Source organism: Rosa rugosa, chromosome 2, assembly GCF_958449725.1.
Source record: "Rosa rugosa chromosome 2, drRosRugo1.1, whole genome shotgun sequence".
NCBI lineage: Eukaryota > Viridiplantae > Streptophyta > Magnoliopsida > Rosales > Rosaceae > Rosa > Rosa rugosa.
In genome coordinates this window covers 34,426,673-34,442,326 of record NC_084821.1, presented here as the reverse complement: position 1 = coordinate 34,442,326, position 15,654 = coordinate 34,426,673, and the positions used below count along the sequence as shown (strand labels likewise).

General features: G+C 36.4%; 2 protein-coding genes across 11 annotated transcripts; one reads left to right on the top strand and one right to left on the bottom strand.

The window, feature by feature from the left end:
* Positions 1-3,510: 3,510 nt before the first annotated feature.
* Positions 3,511-10,729, bottom strand: LOC133732289 (TATA box-binding protein-associated factor RNA polymerase I subunit B-like). 10 transcript variants are annotated; one of them, XM_062159810.1, is made up of 12 exons: positions 10,450-10,729; positions 10,229-10,353; positions 9,895-10,094; positions 8,232-8,330; positions 8,059-8,109; positions 7,713-7,796; positions 6,827-6,968; positions 6,054-6,712; positions 5,511-5,714; positions 4,863-5,393; positions 4,587-4,720; positions 3,511-4,143 (listed from the first exon to the last, which is right to left on the bottom strand). In XM_062159810.1, the coding sequence occupies exons 8-12, from the start codon at positions 6,619-6,621 to the stop codon at positions 3,523-3,525; spliced, it is 2,058 nt and encodes a 685-aa protein (XP_062015794.1). In that variant the 5' UTR covers positions 6,622-6,712; positions 6,827-6,968; positions 7,713-7,796; positions 8,059-8,109; positions 8,232-8,330; positions 9,895-10,094; positions 10,229-10,353; positions 10,450-10,729; the 3' UTR covers positions 3,511-3,522. The 10 variants fall into 10 exon arrangements, with proteins under 10 accessions (XP_062015794.1, XP_062015787.1, XP_062015789.1 ...); XM_062159803.1 differs by having other exon boundaries at positions 4,863-5,714; positions 10,450-10,727; XM_062159805.1 differs by having other exon boundaries at positions 4,863-5,714; positions 6,054-6,707; positions 10,450-10,727.
* On the top strand, positions 9,479-13,762 carry LOC133730669 (serine hydroxymethyltransferase, mitochondrial-like). Its single transcript, XM_062158219.1, has 5 exons — positions 9,479-9,557; positions 12,006-12,238; positions 12,771-12,863; positions 12,961-13,210; positions 13,396-13,762. The coding sequence occupies exons 1-4, from the start codon at positions 9,479-9,481 to the stop codon at positions 13,189-13,191; spliced, it is 636 nt and encodes a 211-aa protein (XP_062014203.1). The 3' UTR covers positions 13,192-13,210; positions 13,396-13,762.
* The last annotated feature ends 1,892 nt before the right edge of the window (positions 13,763-15,654 follow it).

Here is a 15,654-nt window from a genome sequence, read left to right as displayed (position 1 = left end):
GCCATGCCAAATCGCCCATGTAGTATAGAAAATGGAAGCAAGATTATCAGTCGAGTAAGAAGAACTAATATGATCAATCCAATCCAAGAAAGATCGATTCCAAGACAAAAGGTTAGAAGTAGGAGCGGAAGACCAAACTTGAATAGCAAAAGAATAACGCATAAAAAGATGGTCAATGGATTCTGAAGCTGGAGAACAAAACGAACAAAGTGGGGAAATATTATGGTTATAAACAGAAATTTTATCGCGAGTTTTAAGTGTATTTCTAAGTAAAGTCAAGAAAAAAATTTCACCTTAAGGGCTATATTTAGCTTCCACATTTTTGATAGAAGAGAAGATTTGGAATGGTTCGAAACATGCTGAGTTTGAAGCCAAGAAGCATACTTTATGGAAAATTCCCCAAATGACGAAGGTCCCCAAACAAAAGAATCTGGTGCAAGATGAACTGGGATAGGGATTGCTATAATCTATTGAACAATATCTTGAGGTAAAATACTCTGAAGAGCAGGAATGTCCCAATTATTATTGGTGATAAAGTGTGCAACTGTAAGATTCCAGTCTAAATGAGATCGTTGGTATTCCGGCAACAAGAGAAACAGCGGAAAAGGAAAAACCCAATTAAAAGACCAAAATAATATATTTTGACCATCCTCCACAATCTATCTAATGCCCTGCAACAGTAAATCCCTAGCATCAAGAATATCTCTCCAAGCCAAAGAATTTGAGGCTTTTTTCTGAACCGTAAACAAATGACTATGCTTCAAGTTAGGGAAGGAACCAGGAATTAAAATTGGGGTGGGCGAAATTTACCTTATGGTGCCAAGATTTTTTTTTTTTTTTTGAAAAATTTGGCAGAGTCTTCCTTGTATTGATGGAATATCGCAACTACATTTAACACGTCTAAACAATTGCTCAACTCTCAACAGTCAACTTTTTAAACAAATTTGCCACTATTTTGGGCAATTGGGAGTCAATAAAATAAATTCAATATCTTTCCCTATGCATCAATAAAACAAACCCAATATTTTTGACTTCTTGCTAACAATTACAACAAGAAAAATGAAGTATTGAAAAAAAATCTTGAAATCACCAATTTATAACCTAAATTCCAATCCTAATGTCACAAAAAATTTCTATTAGAACAAAAATTAAACTCTAATATCTAGGGATTGCTAAATCAATAAGGTTATTGGGGTGCTTTGGTGCTCCTCGTGGAGTTGCAGAGTTCATGACAATAAAGAGAAGAGAGCGACTGAGGTTTAGAGCAGAAATTGACTGAGCAGAGAGAAGTTCACTACTGAGAGATGAGAAAAATGGATGCTGTTCGTTGATTTTTCATTTGATGATATATATACAACTTCTTTTTTTAGGGGTGTTGCTGATAATGTGTGTGTGTACATATTAATTTTTTTTTAAAATCAAAAAGTTGGGGTGGGCTAAGCTCTATGTATGTGTGTGTGTGTGTATACATATTAATTTTTTTTTTAATCAAAATGTTGGGGTGGGTTGCAGCACAGCTTAGCCCACCCTTGTGCTGCAACCCACCCCTGATTCTGTGCCTGCTTCAAGTACTTTTGAGTGACTAACTGAACCCACCAATTATGAAGTTGAGTAAGAATTTTCCAACCCAATTTGGCTAGAGCAGCTTTATTAAAATGTTCAAGTAATCTGACTCCCAAGCCACCCTTGAATTTAGGCAAACACACTTGATTCCAATCAACATTACCATGTGACTTGCCCCAGAAAAACTGCCTAAACTCTCTATTGACTCTATCCCGACAGGGTAAGAGGACAGTTAAAACAAGAAAAAGTACTTACATGTCAAGTATCCATCGTATAAGGCAAACAAAAAGTCTGCTGCAAAACCAAACGTATACCCAGATAGTACGTGGAAATCGACAAGAAAACGGCACATAATACAATTACAGGGAAGATAAGAACATAGAAGAAGAAGGTGGAAGAAAACCGGGAAAAACCTCTGTACAACTGACGACCCTAACCTCTAATTTAGGTAACAACCAAAGGATTAAAGGTACTAGGAGCCAGATTAGGTGTAAAAGTATAAGAAAACAAACATTGACTTCCATTTAATGACCCAAGCAATCCAAAAGACGGGGTACATGGTGATGATCGGGTGGCTTAGTTCTTGGAACATGGTTGGAGAGGATAGAGGGTATAGAAGTTTCACTTGAGTAACTTGCTTCTTATTTCTTCTTGATTTTTTTTCAAGTCTTTGACAGTTGATTACTGAAGGACCATAAATTTTCTAACCTCTAATGTAAGAAAGTCGAGTCTAGCATTATACGGGTAATATGGGATCAATTTGTTTTCAAAATAAATCTAGGAGAGTACAATTCAGGTTTCAAAAAAAATTTAAATCGAGAAAAAGATTTGTATATAAACTCAAAGTCCAAGATTCACTACAACGTTAAGTACCACCCTACTAGGCTTGGATCCAACAATTGCCTTTCTTACAAATCTATCCATGAGACAATCGCAAAAGAGCCTGAAGTTTTGAAGCACCAAAACATCATCATGTTGCGAAAATAGAGGAGACTTGGATTTTTGCGACTTATTAAGGCACCAAACGTGGTGAGGTGGAAAGCAAAGAGTCTGAAAGAGTTAAATTTAAAGTTGTTCCAAGTAAATATCCGGACCACTAAAATTGTCTACACAATTTTTAGATGAAATTATCTACATAATAACTGTACATATCTGACAATAACAATTGGTGATTATGTTCCTAGGGTTTTATCTAGTTGTATGCTGCAGCACTATATTAGTCTTCGGCGTAGTTGGAATTGTCGGAGGATTTTTTTTTCTTATCGATCTTCCAAATGTTCCTGTGTTATGAGACTGAAATATATGGAAGCTCTTACAGTTCGTGTAACTCGGCAAGTTGCTTGAGGCAAAAGATTTTACATCATTTACTTTTTAGACTAATTTTATGTTTTTGGTTCAAGCTCTCCGCTTCATCGTTGCACATACGTCCCATGTTGTACATGTGCATAAGGACATATCAGATACCCTTACGCATCTTCCTGGTCCTTTGTTTCATGATGCTCGCCGTAGTGGTGTTACTCACAGTTTAACTCGCTTCACGTTGTCTTCTTCGTACAACTTGTCATCAGGCATCCTAGCATGAACACAACATGCAAGAAAGAAAAGAGAATGTCTCAACAGATCGAGTTTGTTTCTTTTCTAAAGAAAATTCCTTAAAGACATTGTGGATAGGGAGCAGCTGACTAATTAGATTTAGTCCTTACGCGATGCCTGGTTCATGCATTGACAGATATAGAATATCAGATCAATGCAGTCATAGAATATCAATAATACGATGTGAGATTGAATTTTACATTTCAATTTCCTAATTTTTATAACAAAACATGTCAGGTACGGGTAAAACCATACTGTCATCTCATTGAACCACATTGCATTTCATAAGCCTTTCTAACATTTAAAGTTGCTAATGTTCAAAATATGCCTGATAGCCTTGCAAAAAGAAGGAAAAAATAAATAAACTCATATATTCAAATTTGAAAGTCCAATCGATTCCTCAACAATAGTTTCTGTATCAGTAGTGTTCTCAGGAACCATGTCAGTACAATAATCACATGATACAATAGGAGGGGTCAAGTGCAAGCAGTGGTCGATTCTCTTCTCCAACCAAGCCAGTCTCCTCTCAAAGCTCAACACCCCAATGTGCATACACCGAGTTTCGACTTGGGCAACTCTAGAGCAAGCACGAAGCAGTATGTAGTAGTCAGCATGTGCAACGTAAGTGTAGGCACCTTCATCCTGCTTCCTCACATAGTGAAGGTAATCAAATCTTTTGAGGTTCACCCTTGGTGGAATATAACAGAACCTCTTCTCCTCCATGTCTAATTTCATTCTATTAATGGCTTCATCTTTGAAAGTCTCAGCTAACTCTTGGTCATTCACTTCTGAGTTCTGACCAAAATGAGCACCATTTTGGCCCCTCTTACGGTCATCTGCGAGAGAAGTTTCGTCATCGGAGGATGGCGTCCTAAGCTTCTTTTCTCTAGATGGACTACTACTAGTGCATTCTTCATTATACCTCGGTCTTTTCTGGTCATCAGTTCTACCACAATGCAATACTTGTTCCACTGCTGTATCAGAATCCTGTAACCAACAAAATGTGTTAAATGATATTAATATGTTGTACTGCTACTAGGTACGCGTCCTATATATATACGTAATATCATATGTTGTTAATATTGAAGAAGAATATCTGACCCTCCTCACCATCTTCAGTTTCCCTTCAAAATTACAAACAAATGAAAACTTTCCATTTAGTTTGGCGATTCTATCAAAGCTAGTTGCACAGTTTGCAGCATCTTTGCAAATTCAGCCTTGTTAATTGTGCTGAACAGAGACATTTATTCTGTTTTACTATGCTAATTACATGGTACCGAAGCTCTTTTATGAAGAAATTTTAACAGAATGTAAATTAAAAGCATGCATAAAGAATTATTTTAAGCTGAATAAACCAAAAATTTATCTAATCAATCGGAGCCTATGTTTCGATAAGAAAATATCAAAACTCCAAGCAAGCTACATATTACCTTTCCACTTTGATAGAAGTTCCATAAAGATTCAATTAACTTTTCTTCCTTGGCATCCTTACGCGATGGTTCTGATCTAGCAAAGACTGTATCCTTGCAGAACTGGAGATATGTTGGCAAGTCCTTGCAATATTCTGTCAAGACAAGTGAATTTAAAACTTCATGATTAAGTAGGGGAAGATAGAAAGTATATGTACTATTGATATATAAACATCACGAAAATCTGCCACAAATTGCATCATCATTTTCAACAATAAACCACTCCAACATATTTACCATAGTCATCAGCAATTTCATTATATCTTGCTTCAAGATTGGCCAAAAGTTCTGCAGTATCCAACTTAGAGTTATGTGCACGCGATAAGTTTCTAACAAAGTTTGTATCCGAATCATCTTTACTGTGAGGCAGAGCATCTGAATCCTTATCAGCATCATCCTTCATTTCGCAACTGGATCTGGGGTCCTCATCTCCACAATTGTTAGAAGTGGAAGATGAAGCATGACGACTGGACAAACTTCTTTCCCATTCTCCAAAACCATGAATATTATAAAGAATTCTCACAGCTACAATCAGTATTGACATCACACAAACACGAGTTGGAAGCCTCAACTCATTTGTAGATAACCATAACTCTGGAGGCATTGACCACTCATATATGCGGCACGCATGAGGGAGAATCTTTTCGACTGGAAGAGATAACTTATCTAGAAAGCGGGAAGCGATAGCATAGAAATTGACCGGAGGTAAGTCCAAGCCTATGGACCCAGCAACAGATGCTGCTAGTGATTCTAGCTTCTGCACTGGAACTGATTCAGAAGGCCTAAACATCAAGCTTGAACTTATTGGGCAGGCACGTGAAGGCTGTCCAAACTGTTTCAGATCATTTTCAATTTGAAGAAAAGCAGCAAAATATGGGAGCTTACCTTCTCGGGACCATTTTACCATGTCGGTTGGCAGTACTGCTTCCCTGGCAAGATGACAAGCCAGAAAAGAAACAGCTAGAGTATAAGATAGTGGTATAATCTTCTTCAAGGACCTAAACCACGCCTTCACTGCTTGAGGGTCATACTTTGCATGATGTTGTGCATGGCTTCTAGAAAGCATCTTCAATTTTTCAGGTGGTTCTCCTGAAATAAAAGTCAATAATCATAAAAATCTGACAGTAACTATACAAAGGGAACTCTGCCTCAAGCATGAATGAGATCTAAATTTATCTAAGTTTAAACAAAAAACTAAAGCAGACTAAGAACTCTTTATCATACTAGCACTGACATTGAGCCTTAAAATGAGAATTAACTAATTGTTTTCTTTCTTGGCCAATCAGAATTAACTGATCCTAGAATTCATATTTGGGCACAACAATTAAGCTCTTGTTTAAGTGAACTGAGTATTACTTAAAGAATCAAGCTCCAAAACAAGAAAAATGAAGTCAAGTAACATAATTAGCTTAGTTCTTGAAGAAAAACCTTGTTGGCGGATCTCAGACTCATTGAAGTCAAAGATCTGGTCAGCACAATCATCATTGAAAACCTGAGTCCCAGCCAAGAAGCGGAGCCAAATGGTCCCAGCCAAACCACATATCAAGGGATTTACCTTTAACTCCGTGACCAAAGACTCACATTGGAGCTCAATCATCCGTTGCAATCCCATCACATACCTAAGCCTAATCCATCCGTAATAGTCCTCATTCTTTGTCCCATCAAATGAAAAATCCTCGAGCCCTACAGGATCCTGATCTTTTGTTTTGGCTTGGCTTTGACTAAACAGCTGATAATGAGGTGACAAGTCGTCTAAGGGTTCAGAGAGGGGCTCTGGTTTGACAACAGAGCTGTTAATGCGACGGGTGTGACGAGCAGAGTAGAGGCCTCCAAATGGGTTGCCAGTCTGGTCGAGGAAGTCCTCATCCGCCACGCCGGTGTCCATGAAGTCCTCGGCTTGTGAGTTGCACTGGGTGCAATAGAAGAAGCCATCATCGCCATCTTCCAGCCCCACATTGCCGCAATTCTGGCAACGCCATGTATCTGGGTTCCCCATTGCTGTTGGAGATGATTTTTTGATAGTGGAACTGTTTAGCTGATTGCAGAAAAGAGTTGATGCTACGGGCGGAGGCAATACAAGGCCTTATCTTGAATTTGGGGAAGAAATTTTTTTTTAATATATGTACCAGTATTAATTAAGCAAACAAGGACTAAAGTTAAATTTTCAATAATGAAAAAAAAAACCCAAATCAAACACATACCTATTGAAAGCTTCCTCTCAAACTCGATCAAAATTCTAGCAGCAACCTCTTCCGAAACAAACCCAAACCTTGCTCCGAAAGTCGACCAAAATCTTGGACCTCTCTTCTTCTTCTTCCCACCCCGATGATCTGCAATCAAAATCTGAAATACTACATTAAATCTTCAATTATACTTGGATAACGATTTGTTGAATTAAACTGACCAAATACATGACACAGGAATCTATTCTAACAAAAGCTGTATCTAAATGAGCAGATTTGTGTTGATGCTTCCTCTCCAAGATCTGCCACTAAAGCAGATATTCAAGGAATCTGACAAATTAGATCACTGGTGATTATCCAAAATAACATTCAATCTGACCTATTTGTACATTGATGATGCAGCAATGGTTGGATATTATTCTAAACATATTATATATTTATAGAGAGGAACTAAAATAGTAGAAGTTGTTAATGATGCTTTGATGACTACGAATCTTTGTTTTCAAGGAATGTATTAATTCTCCGCATGACTATAGTTTACTGTTCCTTCGCCTGTTGCTACCTATCTGTTCACCAGATATCACATATCATAGCAAGTCAAGTCATGACCCATGAGTTCCAACAACGAAACATGCAAAAACAAACCCCTGCTTAATTAGTGCTCCAACATCTAATACCAGAGTTCCAAATATGTCAATACATTCAAATAATCAATCAAAACCTCTGAATTATTATTAGAACGACAACATTACGTACATTTCTCGATCACCGAACAAATACTTATTAGCAAATGATGAAACAGCTAGCTAGCTAAGCAAACGCTAGCACATATCGAACGCAAAGTTTTAAAATGTAGACACTGAAAAAAGACCCAATTTTCACAAAACCCAAATCAAACACATACCTCTTCTTCTATTGAAAGCTTTCTCGCAAACTTGATCAAAATTCTAGCAGCAATCTTTCCTCTTCTTTTTCCTACCCCAATGGTCTACAATCAAAATCAGACATCTTACATCAAATCGATATCAGACATCTTACATCAAACTCCGAAATTTCATATTAAATATGGCACATAAACTTTGTAAACCATAAATTCACTCACTGTAGTTGAGATCATGCCATTCCTTCAGTCTAAAGACAATAAAGGCAGGCAAATATAACCTTGAAATTACACATTTATACTAAAAGATGATGAACTGGTTTTAATGATACTTCATCTCAAATTACAAATTGGAGGTCAAAGTACTCACAGAAGCAAGCTGCAAAGTTGAGCAATGTATATTGTTCCCGTGTTTCAACACCTACATAAAAATCATAATAAAATCAGGAATAACTAAAAAGAGATGTTCCTGCCTTCTCTCTTTTTTGGTTGTAAGATGTTTACTACTTCTAGAGCAAGTGGATTTTGTACATGATTCTGTACCTGAATGAACTGGCTCCAAAAATTAGAAACCAAAGCAGTACGGTTAACTACTGTTCCTGTTTGTTGAAATCCCTAGCAGATGCAAACACTGTTATATTACTACAATCAAAACAGAAAACCGATGAGCATCTTTTTGATAGTACAAAGAATTAACAAATTTAAAATGGTTATTTGATTAAGTTTTATTAAGGTGCTTTCAACATTAAGCTTTCATTTGTATGATAATATAAGAAGAAGAATGTTTGTACCTATGAAGCTTTCTCAGAAAAGAGGAAACCAAACACAGATGAGAGAAAACTGAGAAAGACCTATTTAGCACGAAATATCTTAGAACATCCATCAGAATTAAAATTCAATTGCAGAAATAACCTGTACTAAAGCTTAAAACTGTCTTCTTTATGGAATCAAGCCCAATTGCATACATCTAAACAAAAACACATTCCCGGCCATTTTTATTAGGAAAACCAGAATTCCAGAATGGGATGTAGTAGCAAACTATCACAATTACATAGAATCCAATATACACGTAAAGATTTAAATTACGCATAAACCTGAAGAACAATAATATAGCATTTGATTGTTATGCTTACTACAGTCCGCCACTTGGTTGGACTTGCAGATTATTGATTAAAGGGAAATGAGAAGCTTATTGTCTATGAACATTCATCCCAAGGAATTCCTAGCATACAGACATATAAAACTTGTGTTTGATGACAAACTCTGTAACCTGGACGAATAACAATAGTCACCATTTGTGTGCACATTGATAACGGTTTTGGTTTGTGGTTTTTTGTCATCTATTTGCTTTCTTTCTAGTTTTTATCTAATGAAAAAAGCAGAACGAAGAACATGAAGAAGAGCAGAAGAAGAACAAATTGGAAAGCTTTAGCATCCAAAATCCCAGTGGTTGGCATGTTCTTAGAATATCATTCTACGGTGTTCAGATGCATAAAAAAGAAATATAAAACTTGTGTTTGATGACAAACTCTCTAACCTGGGAAAATAACAATAGTCACCATTTGTGTGCAGATTGATAAAGGTTTTGGATAATGGATTATGTATACCTCTATTTTTCTCTGCAAACAATATGTTATGTATCTAGCCAGCTAACAATTTTGTTTAGTAACCTTCCTATAATTACAGATCACAGATGGTAAAAAAGTGTTCTTTCAATCACAAATAGTTCCTCACAATTGAAGAAAACTGAAATGGGGAAAGAAGTACACCAAAACATCAAATGAAATCAAATGTGCAAGAACTACAAAAGGCACAGAATAATAACCAAAGATAAACATCGCCAAAAATTTAAGTGTGGTAGAGAGACAGGTAAGTATGAGCAGAGTATCAATTTCAATATCACAGAAAGCAGACCATGGAATTTACAAAACCAAACACAAGAACTTCAAATAAATTTCTTTTCCATTCCTCTATTACATATCATCGAAATTAAATCAAAACCCATAATGAAGATTTCATTTTTCCTGTTCCTTCACTTAGCCACTAACCAAACAGAGCTCCACACACAATCAAATCCCTCAAAACAGATTGAAGATAAAGCCGCAGCAAATGAAAAGAATCCGAAAAATCAAAACCCAATAATAATGATAGCGATAGTGATTTGAATCAAAATAAGCGATCGATGGTAGGGTTTTTCGAAGGCTACCTTGTCTGCTCGACTCTCTCTGAAACGGGTTTTGATTGGAAATAGCAGAAGAAAAGATGGGCAGTGAGTACTGGGCTGAAAGCTATCCCCCAAACTCGATCAAAATTTTCGAATCCACCTCTCCGGAAACAAACCTAAACCCTCCCCCAAAGTCCACCACAATCTTGAATCTCTCCTCTTCTCCTTCCCACCCCAGCAACCTACGATGACATCAAATCAACAATTCAAAATCCCAAATCTGGCAAATAAACTTTGAAAACCAAAGCATCATTTGACTGTTGATATGAACAGTGCTTAAGAACAGTATAGGAGCTTTAGTATATAGGTAATTTACCTGAGCAAGTAGTCCTTGCTCTCATATTATGTATAGTTGCCTTTGAATATTAATTCCATGTTTTCTAGCTTAGGCAGCAAAGCGCAATTCACAAAACCTCACTTGATTCTCCAATTGACTACATCCTAAATCGCACAAAAGCCACAAGAAATTCAAACCAGCAGCCAAAAAAAAAAAATCACAATAATGATGATGGAGGAGGAAAGAGTAAAAAGCGAAACCTTGAAAAACGAATGGGTCGAATTCGAAGATGCATAGCCTTGCATTCAATCCCTTCAATTCTCACGCTGCTCTATCAATCAATCGAATTGCAGCGGATGGCTGGGTTTTCCAACACAGATTACTACAAGTAAGGGGATGAATGGGGTGGTTTAGAAGGCGCCAGGGGTACTAAAACTGAAAAGTACAATTTATGAGTACAATCTAAATTGCTGGGAAGGCGCCAGCCGTTTTGAGACAAATGGTTCATGGAGAGATCCAATACCTCCACATCCTTGAGGTAAGATAACTGGTCTGGAATATTACCTGAGAGGTTGTTGTTGCTAAGATTTGGCACTTTGAGGAGCTGCAATTGGCCAATTTCAATAGGTATATTCTCATGTAGGTTATTGTTTTGGCAAAAAATCACAAATAGTCACTGAGTTATGACTATTCGACACTTAACTCACTGTATTTTCAATAATATATAACTCACTCACTTTTACATGCGTCTTTCACTTAACTCATTGCCGTTAATTCTATCATTAGAAGTCGCTAAAATTAAGTGTATATTTGTCAAAACGCTTAAAATACATTTTTAAGTTAATTTCAATTTTTTTTTAGTTTCTGAAATTTCTAATAAAAAAGAATTTTATTTTAATTTAAATATAATTTGAAAATAAATATTTTTCATCTTTTTTCTAAGTTAGAAATGTATTTTTTTAGTGTTTAGACAAATATACCCCCAATTTTAATGGCTTTTAACAATAGAATTAACAACAGTGTCATGATATGCGCGCCGTAAAAGAGTATCATTTATGGCGTTTTTTTTTTGTGCGCCGTAAAAGACTTCACTTTTTGGTCATTTACGGCGTGCTTCTCGTGTGTGCCGTAAATTACAAATTATATTTACGACATGTTTTTTTGTGCGCTGTAAAAGACTTCACTTTTTTGTCATTTACGACGTGCTTCTCATGTGCGCCGTAAATGAAAAAAATCTTTTACAGCATGCTTCATATACGCGCGCCGCAAAAGACTATGAATAAAATTTTGAGAGCCCGCTAATATTTTCGGCCAACAATTAAACTTCCCTATATATGCAGGATGAGAAGCACGCCGACTAAACTTCCCTATATTTTCGGCGTGCTTCCCAACAATTAAATTTTGGCACGGAAAGTAAATTACACTGTCTGTGGTCTCACCTGTTAATGTTCACATACGACTTGGAGAAAGATATAACAATGTATTAGTTGTCCATGCAGATGCCAGATTAAAGATATTTCCATGAACAGATGCAGGATATTAACTGATTTGCAGAAAGATTGAGGATATTAATGGAGTTCTAGTTTTTGTAATGTGTTTTAAGTTAGTTTGTTACGTAAGAGGATTCAGGAGTAGTTTTGTCTACTTAATAAAGATTGAACCTTGATGGGTGCTGAGCTGTTGAATTAAATTCGTAGGTTGCAGGAATTTTCTGACTTAAAATTGTATAGCAAAAGAACAGAAAGCATAGATGACAGTAGGCAATCCCATCCTTAAGAAGCTTAGACAAAGCTCTTATCAGTTGGTGCATAATTAGCCTTCTATATAGAAGCCTTATATTATAGTTTCCAAGACATTTTCAAGCAACCATGTGGCATATCTTTTTGGTTGATAATAATACATAAACCAAAATGCTACTGTGTGATAAATTTTTTTAATATTTTTTATTATTTTCAGACTGACACCAAAAAGATATCTGCTGTCTCGATATTCTTCAAGACAATGCCATACAGATTGGATGAAACCACTGGTTACATTGACTATGATCAGGTACAGTGCTTACCCTTTCTCCTTTCTCTAACTTCTTTATTCTAAGGATTGGAAAGTCAGACTTTGTATCATCATGGCATGCTTCTCCATCTGACTTGCTTTCATTCAATAGGATGTGAGAGGTTGTTGTCTGGTTTATTGTTATGCAGATTATATTAATAAAATATGTATATAATGATGTAGATGCCGGTAATAATCGACAGTATTAATTGTCATGACTTGTTAATCTTTGGAATATTACTAGAACCAGGAACATAATCTTTATTTAGCCTTGGCCTTTGGACAAACTTGAATTTGTCTTGTTTTTTCTGTGTTTTTTTGGGTACATGTTTGCCTAAATATTTGGCTTTCAAGTCCCTGCTTTTGTAAGGAATCACCACCATGTGACAGTAATGTAATATATCGAAACTATTTCTTTGCATGGATAAGTGCCCTGCTTTTTGCCAAGAGCTACTTCCACTCTTTTACTTTCCTTCAAATCTTAATCTTTGTTTGTTGAGGGCTGACCTATGCCACCAAAATATATCTGCAGTTGGAGAAAAGTGCCACACTATTCAGACCCAAATTAATAGTTGCTTGTGCCAGTGCTTATGCACACTTGTACGACTATGCACGCATACGCAAGGTAATCTTTCGCTTGAGGTTCGCCATTGTGGCAATGATCATGAAACACCTATAATACTCCATCCTTAAGTGAGATATTTTTCTTGTGTTGTTGTCAGGTCTGTGATAAGCAGAAAGCTATTTTGTTAGCTGATATGGCACACATCAGTGGATTGGTTGCGGCAGGTGTTATTCCATCTCCTTTTGAGTATGCAGATATTGTTACAACCACAACTCATAAGTCACTTCGTGGCCCTCGTGGGGCTATGATCTTCTTCAGGAAGGGGGTCATAGCCCCACGAGGCCACAACTCCAGAGTTCAAAGCTTACCAAGAGCAAGTTCTCAGTAATTCCGCAAAATTTGCAGAGGTCTGTGATCATCACCTTTCCAACACATTTATGCTAATTAGCAATACTTTTCGTTTAGTTGGTTCTAATTAAGCTCTCATGAGTATTTTTGCCATCTAAAATGCACACAATACTTTCCATTATTGTTTTGAAAGTATATGTCTCACTAGTTTTCTCTTATAGCTTTATGCCCTCTGAACATGCAGAGCTTGCTAGAGAAGGGCTATGATCTTGTCTCTGGTGGAACTGACAACCATTTAGTGTTGGTAAATTTGAGGGACAAGGTAAAAGGAGATTCTTCCTTCCTATTATTGTTTGTTCTTCGTTTTCTTTTCTGCATCAGGGAGATTTATTTGGACCAAGTATATTCTTTCTGCTTGTTAGACAAAATCCTAGGGCCTTGGGAATGATTATGCCATGGTTACTTAAAGATAATATTACTGGACTGAACAACTCCAAAAGAGAGTGTATTGAACAACTCCATGATTAACACTGGCTGTCAATATCAATTTATAGGTATGTCTTGAGTTTAACTGTATTACTGTTCTGCTACAGTTCTAGGTATGTCTTGAGTCATTGGTTACCAGATTTTCACCATAGGGGAAGCTTGTTCTAGGAAGTGAAACCATCAAGATGATGAAGATAATTTTCCTGGACGGATTTTCAAAAGATATTCCAAAAGTGGGAGTTCAAGGTGGTTGGCAACATCCTCCTCTCGACTTGCTATATATATTCAACATGAAAAAGGGCAATGCCCATCCCTCATGGACTTCTGCGTACCGAAAATACATGAGTAATTGTTTTTCTGAATTTTTCTTAGGATAGAGTGATAGACTAAGATTTGTATATCTTCGCTCATGCCAATTGCTTCTTTAAAGTCATTACCGATGAACTTGGAAGTGGGTCATGACCGATGAATACGTATTCCTTGTTGGAAATGCTAAAGTCATATATGGATAGAGGTTATTGCAGTTCAGTTCGGAACAGTGATCACTTATATAATATGCTCTCCAGATAATCCTTGTCATGTATGTGGCTCTTATAGGATATGCGTATCCAATAAAAACAATGAGACAAGATGCGGATCTATCTCTCTGTTTTTTATTATGACCTTCCAATTTCTTGTTTAATGATTTCTACACATTTTCTTATTATCACTCTTTTTTGTTTGCTTTCTTTCTTCTCAGCGTGCAAGTGCCAAGGAACTGCTAAAGCACTGCTTTATTAGGACTGCTAGGAAGAGTCCAAGACTTCTTGAGAGAATAAGGTGCCATATATTGCTGTATGGATTAAAGTAGTTGTGAAGGTTTCTTTTTGTTTCTATGGATTTTTCTTTGCTTGTAAGCAAATTTTATAAGATTGTATCCAAAAAAATTTGCATGATGTACAATAATTATAAAAATGAAGTTTATTTACTAACAAAAATATAGAAACATGAAATAATATATAAATTGTGGATTTTTGGTTTAATATTTTTAAATTTTTATTTTTATTTTTTCATCCCTCATTTACGGCGTGCATGGTATGTGTGCCGTAAATGTACCCCTCTTTTACGGTGATAGGAGCATTTTAATGCGACGTTTTAACTGCATTTCCTTACATTTCTTGCGCCGTTTCCTTAGTAAAACTCTGTTTAGGAAAGTTTCCATTCTTTGATTGGGAAAGTTCCTATTTGTAGAAAGTTTCCATTTTTCTTAGTTTCTATTTTCCATTTTTAGAAAGTTTCTATTCTTGTAGTTTTCATTTCTCATTTCTGGCAAGTTTCTATTTTTCATTTTTAGTAACTTTCTATTTTTCATTTTTTAGTAAGTTTCTATTTTTCAAATTAGGAAAGTTTCTATTTCTCATACTAGTTTCTATTTTCAGGACCTCCGAGCTAAAAAGTGGAAATGAACGCACGAATGGAAAGAGGAGTCTGCGAACATCAAGACGAACAAATATGAGAGATAACGGTTCACACAATTGAGCAGAAATGACGAAACAAGCTTTCCTAGTGCAACCAGGAAACCCTGCGAACTGGAGGAGAGCTTACCAATGAAGTTTCCAACGCAACTATGAAAAGAAATGAAAGAAATGAAGTGTTTTGCGTTGGAAAATATGAAGGCTTGAAGATGAAGCAACGTGGCCCAAGAACTCTCAAGAATGAAGTGGATTTTCGGCAAAATGGATCATGGCCCATCAAGGCCCAAGGGATTAGGGTTTGTGACGCATGGAATAAACCCTAGGGGAGTTTTGCCGTCCAAAATGAAGAGAGAAACAAGGAAGTGGCGTCCAAAAATCAGAAATTAAAAGGGAGATTTTCTAGGGCTATTTTTATGGAAATACATCAAGAGATAAACCCTAGAATATCTTTTGCCGTCCAAGCCAAGAGGAAAAGGAGGAAGTTGCCGTGATATTCATGAAGAAACCCTAGAGAATTCGGCAAAGAGAGATTCTAGGGGAGAGTTTTAAGGAAAGCCAAAGTG